Below are 10,720 nucleotides of genomic sequence, written 5' to 3'. Positions count from 1 at the left end.
TTTGTAATTGGACTGTTCAACCACAGATAGTCTTACCATATCAATCACTGCATGAGTGAAAGGTGAATGAAAGCATTTACGGAACTGTCATATCCATGATAAAACAACAGAAGCTGTCAGCTCTAAAGGGAATCCATTACAGAAGTAAACCTGAAAGATAAAGACCTATTAGTCATAACATGCTTTTCAATAACTTATCTTATTTCAAAGTTCAGCTTTGAAATAAAGTGAACATAGTCCTTATTTACAATAAATTAATCTTATCTTCACACTATGGTATATCTTAAACAATGACGGTATAGTGATTTTTTTTTCCTTTTTCCTGTATTTCCAGAATCACATTTACCTTCACCACACTCATTGGTTTGCTTCTTTGAAAGCCTCCCTCATCTCCAGTTCCATTACTGTGACCCCTCTGGATGAAGAAACCAAATATCTTACATTTTCACAATGTTTTACTTCAATAATTGAGAATATGTTTATTAAAGGGCTATATAGATGTTAAACCTGAAACCAGTTAAATAAAAAGAACTTACTGGAGCAACTGTTACCTCAGGACACTGTAAAAACCAGAAAAGCTGAACTGACTTGGAAACGTGGTCTTCTTCCTTACTCCTGGAAAGAAAGTCTGTTATAAAGGAAGATAAAGACATTACACAGTGCACAGTGCAAGTCAGGAGCTGAACTATTCCACTTGTAATGGGGCAGAGGTACCTGTAGTAGCCAAGCGCATTAGCTTGGGGTCAGCCACCACACAGGACTCCAGCCTTGCCAGGCTGAAGCAGAGCAGAATTGCCTCAGCTGTCTTGAAAACTTAATGCTTTTACATTTCTCTATGACACTTACTGGTTTTGCAGCAACATGGCCTTTTTGCCTTATGTTCCACTTGTAATCCATAATAACCCTTATATCCCTTTCTAAAGGGCTATCTTGCTTCTCTTCCCATTATGTGTTTGTGAAGTCAATTATCCTTGCTTATAAGCACTTGTCCCTATCAAATTTATTTTGTATTAATCTTGTATTCCTGTGTCTTTCCTCCCCATTTTATAGATGTGCAGTTTTAATAAGCACACTCCCTATTGCTCCATCCAACTGGTTAACCATGACTGGAAGCAGACCCAGAACTGCATGCCACTCTGGATACCCTCCTCCAGAGCTGAACACTGACAGCATCTCTGAGTACAGCCCACTGCAACTATGAGTATAGTTTTGAAATCTCCTTTCAGTCATCATATGGGTCATGATCAACAGCATGCCCCCCCAGTCTGCTCTGAAATTCCATATTCAGAATTAAAAGCCAAGATACTTGCTATTTTCACTTGAATCATAAGAACATTACCTCTGTCATATGAGAAAATGAGTCTGTGCTGACTCATTCTCTACAAACATGAACAAATGAAGCTCATTCTCTACAAACCTCCTGTAGCTATTGCATTCTTCTACTTTTCTTCCAAGGTACCTGCTGAAACCTTAGCTGCTAACACTATTTGTATCAAATACTTATTTCCATTAAAAATATGCAGAGACCGTATCCCCCTCTGGCACAATCAAAATAAGATCTAGTCCTTAAGGTTGTTAAGTGAGCAGGACTAAGATGCTTACAACCAGTCTGACTTGTAATCTGATGAGGCATTCTTACTCAGAGCTTGTTAACAACATGATTTAACTATATCTCGCTAAGCACAGTGCTTTATTTGCATCCCGGTGTTCCTATTTACAGCTGTTATACATTTTCTGACCATTTGGTACAGCACACAGTAGTCAACCATGCTATTTTGGAAGAGTCTGTTTGCTGTTAAATTAAGATGCTGGTGCCAATCTGTTAAAGTAGTACCTAACACAGATGCTGTCACAAAACAGAAAAATCAGCTTTCTGCCTCAAAATAGTTTGTGGCACTGTGAGATTCATGTTGAATCTACTACTCTGTTTCACTAGGACACTCAACAGGTGGTTATATGGCTTTAGATGTGGGTGGGGGATCCACAGCAAACCACTATCCCTATCCACCTGTCCTTCCTTTCTTCCACTGTCGTAGTGGCTCCACAACAACTCTGTTCATGATGCTGGTAGTGATGACAAAAAGCACTGTACAAATTAAGTGGGACTTTTTTATTTCAAGCATTTACAGAGATGGAAATAAATACAGGAAATAGAAGTTAGAGAGGGTGCTTTTAAAAGAAATCAATCAAGTCTTCATCAGGCTTCAAACAGGAAAAATTGTATCCAATAGCTGCTTAAAACTGGCCACCATTTCAAAGATCAAGGATTAGGCTGAACAATAATGTAAATAACTAAAGATAAGCATTACAACAAACAAGGATGACACAGCTGACATCAGTGAACACACAGCTGTAATAGACAAAATAGAACCACACTACAACAGAAGAGTCTCATATTTACAACATAGTTTACAACATAGCTATCATACAAAAACATTTGGAAATATTTAGGGAGTGATTTCTTCTCTGTCCAGCTGTCAGATATAAAAGATACACTGGAGGGTTTGCTGGGTTTTTTTTCAATATAGTTTTAGCTTTTGGCAAAGTTTAAAAAAAAAAACCCTTTGTATTGCAAGAATTTTTCATCCACCTGAAGTCTTCCATGTTTCCATTCTTGCTTATCATCATCACTGTCATCCACTGGGGCAGTCTGTCAGAAGACAAAGACTTTGTAAAGTTCTTTGCAGTCTTTTATCGATGCTCTGACCTGTAGGTTGGAAAAGTGTCCGTGCGATGAAGCTTCACTGGGCTAGAAACATCTTCACCAAGTCAGGTGCAAAAAAAAAACCCAGAACAACACTCAGTAAGACACAGGTATCTTATTCAGCACTTTATAAAGGACTATGTGAACGAAAGATTACAGCCTTTTAATTAAACCCATCTCTGCTTAATCTGCTGCTCCACCTCAGAAACATCTCCAACTCAGATTTTCTTTCCCAGTTCCTTAACATTAGAAAGTTGTACAAAGCAAATTAAATTTTTAAAAGTTCTGACTTTGCATTTTACATATAAAAAGCACTTTAGCTCACAATATCAGCATCAGCTCTTTCCCACACATTAGAAAAGAGGACAAGAGCCAACTCAGAGATCGTAAATTCCAACTTTGATGGAAAAAGCTTTTGCAATACAAGGTTTTCAGGTGCCTCTACCATTGAGTCAGCAAAATACTGCTTCTTTTCCATTATACAACTCACTATAACAATGATCTTATATTTCTTTTTCCAGTAGCAACTGAAGCATATCAAGATTTTGGCAACCTAGTGTAATTAGAGGTGCTCTGGGCACCACTGAAAGAGTAGCCTTGACTGCCGAACAACACAAGGACTTCAGTGTCTTTCCTAATTACAACGTTGGCTGTATGTCTTACTTATTTTACAAAGACTTTTACCCCATTCTCTTGACGACAGGCTCCTGGGATCCTTTTTCTCCAGCTTAACAAGCAAGCTATTTTCTAAATATAAAACAAGTGGGGTTTACCCATACGGTCTATTTATCTTGTGTCAACTCAATGCTGAATTGTTGTTTTAATAAAGGACTCTATAGTAAGGCACAGTAAAAGACCAATCCACTGATTGTGTCAGAGTGCTGCAAGCAGCCTTGTTCTCGTGTGCCACAGGCTGCCACCAGCAGGTCATCTTCCCATGCCCTAATTTATTGAACAAATGTGAACAGGCATGTAAGTGCTGCTTTCATTGTTCCTCCTTCCCCAGAACATTTGCCGGGTGCAGCTGGGGCTTTTCATGTGCTGCCTGCCCCCTCTAGTGTTGAGAAAAGGAAAAAGAAGCAGCTTTTATCATTTGCTGAAAATCAGAGGACCAGAATGGAACATGGCTGTGCACGTCAGGGCTGCCGGCACTTGTAATTTTTAATCACAGCTTGTGATAGTCGGTGCTCTGGAGCTTTATTAAAATCTCCAGCTTTATTAAAAAACGTAAAATAAATGTCTTTCATTATTCCTTGAGAAACTCCTAGCATCTGAGGAGGACAAAAAAGGCACACACAAAAGAAAAGAGAGGCTGAAAGTTTCCCAAACCAGGATGTTCTAAAATATCTGCCTCGTGATTTCTGAACAGTTGGTGTTAAGTAAAGGATATCTCCATGTTGGTACTAGAAAGCCCTGCCAGCTCCTGAGGTTTCCTGCTAAACAGAGATTTACCTCGGGGGGGGGGGGGGGGGGGGGGGGGGGGTGGTTAGCAGGATAAGCACCAAGAGCAGGGCTGCCCCTTGGACTAGCACACACCAGCCCTGATCTTCAGGGATGACAGAGAAACCAACCCATACCCTGGTGGGTTGATTCAGTTTCTAATGCCCCTAAGATGAAGGGAAACCACTTCATCTTTATCATCTGAATGTTTAATCAAGCTCAGCCTTTATTCCATATGTTGTAAAAATAATGTTATGGGGGGTTTGGCTCCTTCCATTCCATGCTCCTGGCTGATGCACTTGTATGAAGTCTTTAGTCTGTTTTCTGATGACTTCTCCAATGCCCTGATCCTGACTTCATAACTCTGCAACACCAACTTCCATGCAAACACTAACACAGCTAATCCACATAGCTTAAAGTGTGTGTTTGGAAACACAAATGGGGTGTTGTTGTTTGACTACATGACTATGAGATGCTGACTTTGGACCAGCTCCTCATAGGTACTGAGCACCTCCAGCTTCCACTCTAGGGGTGCCTCTGGGGAAGCCAGCTTAGAGCAACACCACTACACATTGGGTGCTGCAGTTCTCACTCTCTCAAGGGGCTGAAGTTCAGGTTTGAAACACAGGGACATGGACGGCTCCCGCCAGTGCTGCAGCAAACCTCACTAGGCACCCTTCCCGCGGCAGGGTGTGCTTGCCCTCCATACCCCCTGTGTACCCAGTAACCACTAGATGTCCCCTGGTGACCACGGAGGGATTCTCTGCAGCCCGGGGAGGTTTTCAGGCATGAGGTGATTGAGCTGTGCTGCCCCGTGGGCTGACAGCAAACAGGGGATCTGGAGAAGACATCTGCCCATCGTCAGGCCATGCTGCAATGCACGGTGGCAGCACTGCAGCTGTTCAAGCAGTTCAAGTTTTCTACAACTACTTATCATGGCCATTTCCTTTTGCTTTCCCTAATTCAGCTGGTTTTGAGGATGCAGTTTTGGTTGAATGTACACAAAATGAATAATGAAGACTGCATCATTCTTCCTGTGAGGCAGCCATCCAAAGGAGAGAGGAGTCAAATGATTGTGAGTCTGGCAAACAAAATCAGGTGCCATTAAAAGAATTTGGTAGCAGAAAGGATTGGGCAATCTTGGTAACTGGCCACCCTGTAAAAACTGTCAGAAAACTTGTCAAACGAAGGATCCCTCTCCAATGGGAAGAAGGGCACTTCCTGATTATAACCCCCTCTGCCAAGCTGTCCATTGTAAGGTGGGATATGTCCTTCCCTCCATCAACCAGACAGCAGTGGCAACTTGCTTAACTGAACATCAGCCTTCAGTGGGCTGGACAGATACTGAAATGATTCAACAACGAACGTCCTGATCCGATTTGTGCACCGACTCTTCCCACCCCAGCCCCTTACCTTGCAGACCATAGAGCTTGCCAGTGCTGTGCTGTCGCGTGATGTGCTGCCAGTAGGCGCTGCGGGGCAGGGGCACCATGGTGCTGAGGGACACGGCTCGCTCGCTCATTTTCATCTGAAGCTGCAAAGCAATACACTGATGTGAAGGAGACTGAGAACAGCACAGCTACGGGCTCCAAGGCTGCTAATGACAGAGCCAGCACAGCCTCTCCCTCCCTCCATCTCCCACCCTGCACAAGCAGCAGTGACTAGCTCAGGGGTTAGTGTCCATGGGCACACACCACTCAGGTTAGGATTTCACGCTGCTGTTGCACACCAAAGCTCACCTTGGTGCTGCCCTGGTCCTGGGCTAGCACTGCTTCCCCTGAAGGGAGTTGTAACTCAAGCAGCTGAAACAGAAACCGAGGATCAGCAGAAGGTAGAAGAAGGCTGGTATGCTTCCCCTTCAGCTGCAAAGCCATCAGAGGGTCTTCCCAGCTATACAAGCAACTTCCCAAAGCTAAATACAGCTTCAGGACACCGAGAACCTGACTGGGCATGTTTCACATGGGTAAGGACAAGTTGTTCGTGTTAGTTTTGAAGCACTTTCTATTCACCTCTCCTACAGCTGAGGAACGTATCAGCTGAATGGCATGGGAGTTCAACAGGAGATAACTGCATCCTTCAGCTAGACTGCTTGAAGGTATGCTGGGAGGAGGGCATGTGGGCTGCAGTGCATTGCTGGAAGCCCCGTCTCACACTTTCCCCTCCATACAGGCCCTTCAGCTACGTCTTCTTACATAATCACAGCTTCTTGTTATTTATACTATACTTAACAGAAAAATACACAAGAACTGACTACTTTAAGCCCTTTTTTTTTCCCATTAATTCAATAAGATGTATTTGTGAGCTAATAAAAATGTTCGAATTTCACCGAAAGCCTCACAGTGCAGTTCAAATTCTCCTCCCACAGCTCAGGAATAAATCAGTTCAAACACACCAAGACTGCACTTGACTTTGCCAATTTATAAAGACAGCTTTTTGCCAAAGGGTAAGTTTTACACTTTAGTTTCATGAAACCTGAGGTGAAAGAACCTTTTACAAGACAATCAGTATATTTTAGAGCAAATCCAAACAGGCAAAGCAAGCACAGAAAAGAGGCAAGGGCTGGCTGTATCTGAACAGACCCATTTCCAAGTTACTTAGAGCTGCCATCTACCTTCAACATACTCCTTGTATGGCAGACACTGTGTCTGTGATGTGAAGGTAAAGCAAAATGAAACCCAGATCAACTTCTGCTCCTAAAACACCCACCTCTGTGTCAGCTGGGTGTGAGTCACTGCAGCACGCAAGGTTCCACCTACATCACACAGTGTATTTCTACAGCTCCTTCACTAGAGCCCTGACACCCTTCACAGTGTCACCACACACACCTCAGCACCATGGAAACAAACAACAAGGGATCTTTTACTGGGAATAAAAATCAGCAGAGCATTGCGAGAATGGCATTTCCCTGTAGATGCCATTTTTGGTGGTTCCATTTGGCGGGTTGGACAGCAAGCTAATGCACTTCAAGCAACAGCCTTAACTGTCAGGAGTGTAAAAAACTCTTGGGAGGAAAGAAAGAGGCACAGCTAGAGAAATGTTAGATAAAGATACAGAGAAGGGCCAGCAAGGGTGACCCTCCTGAACTCAATCAGCAGGAGGAAGAATTAAAAACCCCACAGCTGGAGATAAGAATTAGCATGTCATGTCCTGAATTCACAGTGCTTCATCAAACCACCTCAGACTGCAAGCAAAAGCAGCTTTAATGATGATTGATTTCATTCTCACAATTAACCTACTGTATCTCTGCAGCAACAGAAAGAGGAGGAATAACTTGCTAATGACCTGGCTTTATGCTGCAGAAGTACCTGGCACCCTAAGCAGGGCAAAGCAGCCAGAATTGATATGCTGGAACACACCATGAGCAACGTGTTGGGAGCAGAGCACCAGGTGGGGCACACGGCTCCACACAGCAAACTATTTGTTGTATTAATAACTGGAGGGCACCTAATCCGGAGCCTCTAGCCCTCTTCTGCCCAGGGCAGAAGGAGAATGCCGACTCCTGAAAGATCAGCATCCCCAGAGCAGTCTGAACGCAGCTCCCGGCACACATGGCAGGGATCAAGTTATGTTAAGCCACATTCAAACCAAAGAAGCAGCAACAGTGTGAGAAGCAATGAGGGACAACACAAAGCCACCTGCAGCTCCAGGGGCTAAGAGAGCTCCACAGAGGAAGGGGTTGAGGGTGGGGAAGAGGAAGTTAATGCCAAGAGCAGCTGGGGAGTTGCTGTGCAACCTCCTGTCATCCAGATGAGATATGTACAGAGGTGTACACCAAGGCAGTTTGCTGAGGCTCTGCACAGCTCTGGGTCAAACATAGGGTGAGGCTGGTTCCCAGAAGGTTAAGTGTTTCCTTTCTTGGATCCCACCTTAACAAGATGGCAAAAATGCATTAAAAAAAAATTTAAAAAAAAACAAAAGTAGAAGTACTGTTAAAAAAACCCAAACCACCAAAAAAACCCCACACGCAACACAAAAAACCCTCAAAAGCCATTGAAAGAAACACCTGCACACCAACATTCTCTCAAGTTAGCTGGGAACATGGCTCCAAAAGGAAAGAAAAGAAAGAGGATTAAAGATTTTGTTAGGTTCTGTTGGTTAGCTAATGCTGGACAATCCTATTTTCAAAGAACAACTTGCACTTGGTCAGCCTTCATCTTGAGATCCCCAGCTGGAGAAGCCTGCACGCACTGTGCTTTTGAGGGCTTTTTCTTTCCAGGGAAGCAAATTTAAGTAATCCAAATCAACCAGAACAGTAACTGCTTAAGAACCATTTGCTAAATTCATTACAGCAAAACTACAGAATGGTGACTAAGAGAAACAACTTCGGAAATTGAAGGGCACTAACGCTGCTGCTTTGGCTCCCACCCATCTTACACCCATACTCGCTGTTCCCCTCTTATGTCAAAAATAAGCGAGTAGGATTACTACTCGTAATTATGGATCTCTGTGGAAACAACAAAAGATAGTAGCAGCCTGGACAGAGGCACATCAGGTGGCTCACACCTGAGTTGCTGAGAGGGGAAGAAATCAGGGAAGGCTGCTGACAAACCAGCTGATAGGAGCTTTCTATGGAGCACAGAGCTTTAGCTGCCAAAACCGGGAAGTTTGCTGTTACTACTTCTTAGTGACACGTCATGTTGTAACAGCTTTTTTAAAGCAACCTGAACTGAGAGCAGGCACAAATCGTAGTAGTCAATTCACAGCACTGCTCCCCTGAGTTTGCACAGCAAATATGCATGAAAATATAACCCAAACAGATATTTTCTTTCCATTGTCTGGCAATGCAAAAGTGAAAGGAATGAAACAGCTGGATGTGATGAGCTACCAAATGACCAGCAAGGCTTCATGCATCACCAAGGAAAGCCAGCTCTTTCTTCCCTTAAAAGAAAAAACAGAGAAATCTTTGAATTCACTTAAAAGGAAACTAAAAAACCAACTCATGCAAGTGTCACTGACTGGTCAGCATATGCTCAGACCCTGGCAACAAGCAACAGCACATTAACAGAAAGCGTCAGGGTGAGGTTCCCAAGCTGAAGAACCACTACTGTGTCAATTTCCCACATGCATTTCAAGCGCCAGAGCCAGTTATAATCACAAACTGAACCAACATACTGTAACATAAAGAGAGTGACTGCTAGGGAGGTGACAGACACATTATAGCCCACATTCTCAACAGTACTTGGCAGCTTTATTTCACTCTAGCAGCATGGGATATTCAGCTGAGGTTTCCTGGTGGATTTTTTTTGTGCATAGGCTCCAGAAGCCCTCAGAAGCTTAATACCATCTTTACCCTGGTCTGGGATAATCATAACACTGATATAGCAGTAGTTAGGATTACAGGAGCAAACAGAAGACATGCAGTGCAGACTTCATTTCTCAACACCCTATTTCCTACCTTCTTTTATTTACCCTTTCTGTGAATAAAAGCTCAAGCTTCACTAACATGAAAATTCACAGGGTAAATAATTCTTGGAGATAGACATCACATAGACAGCCAAGCGTGAAGTGCAGGCATCCAAAATGAACCCCTTGTTGAGGCGTTCAAAAGCAGGATAAAAATACAGAGGAAATCACTCAGTGTGAACAAAGATGTACTTTACAAATATTTTGTCATCGGCAAAAGAAGCCTCCTGAGACCACACTGATACAGTGATGCTCTGCATAAACTTCTAAATCCGACTATCCTTGAACTCCAGAGAAGCCACCAAGTCTTACTATTTTGGAACCAGACAATGTTTCTACAATAAACTTGGGAATATTTGGGGCATATGGACTCCTATTACATTCTACTACTAAAGTACAAGACTTTCCATCCACCATTCTATTCCAAAAGGAATATGTTCTTAACCCCCATTTAGCACTCTAGCATCCATAAAACTAGATTTAGGGTCTATGGTTGGATGCTGTTCATGAAAAAGCTTTTAGAGGCTGTGCAGCTGCTCTCTATTGAAATCTACAGCAACTGTGCATCTCTTGAGTCTACTGGCACTTCTAAGATGGAAATTTTACAGTACAACATCAGACATCATCTATTAAAGATGCTATTACACAAATGTAAAACCAATGAATATGAAATTGCCTGTAAGCCTACTCCCTATTCCTACAGAACTTATCCCTGGTTTTTGAAAATGAAGCTGTGCTCTCAACAGGTTACTCCATTGCTTCTGATCCTGGTGGGCTACAAATGTTAGCTAGTTATGCTGCTTTAGCCTAGGTTAATTTTAATCTGCTTAATTTAGTTGGTGTTGAGTACTTGTATCATCTACCCATCTGTCTCAACTCAGATAATTTGGGATATTTTTGAACACGAACTCCCTTCGTTAACTAGAACTAAGAAGTTCTTGGTTTCTTGGTTTTAAACAAAAGTCAAAAGCAGCAAAGATGGTGTTAGATGATACTTTACTGGGAAAGGGAAAAATACCAGTGCTGCTGGCTGCAGCATTTACCTGCTAGTTCTAATGCTTTTATAAGCAAGAAAGCAAAGTGTCAAGTACATCTAGAAGTACTCGGAAAGCATGTGGTCCAAATAGACACAGGGCAGAGGCTGTCACATGAAAGGCTCCAAGTCAGTACTTC

At 42.8% G+C, this 10,720-nt stretch overlaps 1 protein-coding gene across 4 annotated transcripts in view; it reads right to left on the bottom strand.

Annotated features, from left to right (window-relative positions):
• Positions 1-2,095: 2,095 nt before the first annotated feature.
• The window catches only part of DOK5 (docking protein 5), a 44,287-nt gene continuing 35,662 nt past the window's right edge, over positions 2,096-10,720 (bottom strand). For 2 of the 4 annotated variants that reach the window (XM_061441314.1, XM_061441315.1), the window contains exons 7-9: positions 5,884-5,946; positions 5,558-5,678; positions 2,096-2,759 (exon numbers count right to left, since the gene is read on the bottom strand). In XM_061441314.1, the coding sequence (XP_061297298.1) occupies positions 2,692-2,759; positions 5,558-5,678; positions 5,884-5,946 (252 nt within the window). In that variant the 3' untranslated portion in view covers positions 2,096-2,691. The remainder of the gene's footprint in view (positions 2,760-5,557; positions 5,679-5,883; positions 5,947-10,720) is intronic. The other 2 variants (XM_061441316.1, XM_061441318.1) reach the window with 1 other exon arrangement.

This window comes from Pezoporus flaviventris, unplaced genomic scaffold (assembly GCF_033815535.1).
Source record: "Pezoporus flaviventris isolate CSIRO_AGI_PZ_B2104156 unplaced genomic scaffold, CSIRO_AGI_Pfla_v1 ptg000213l, whole genome shotgun sequence".
NCBI lineage: Eukaryota > Metazoa > Chordata > Aves > Psittaciformes > Psittacidae > Pezoporus > Pezoporus flaviventris.
This window is presented reverse-complemented; position numbering and strand designations above follow the sequence as displayed.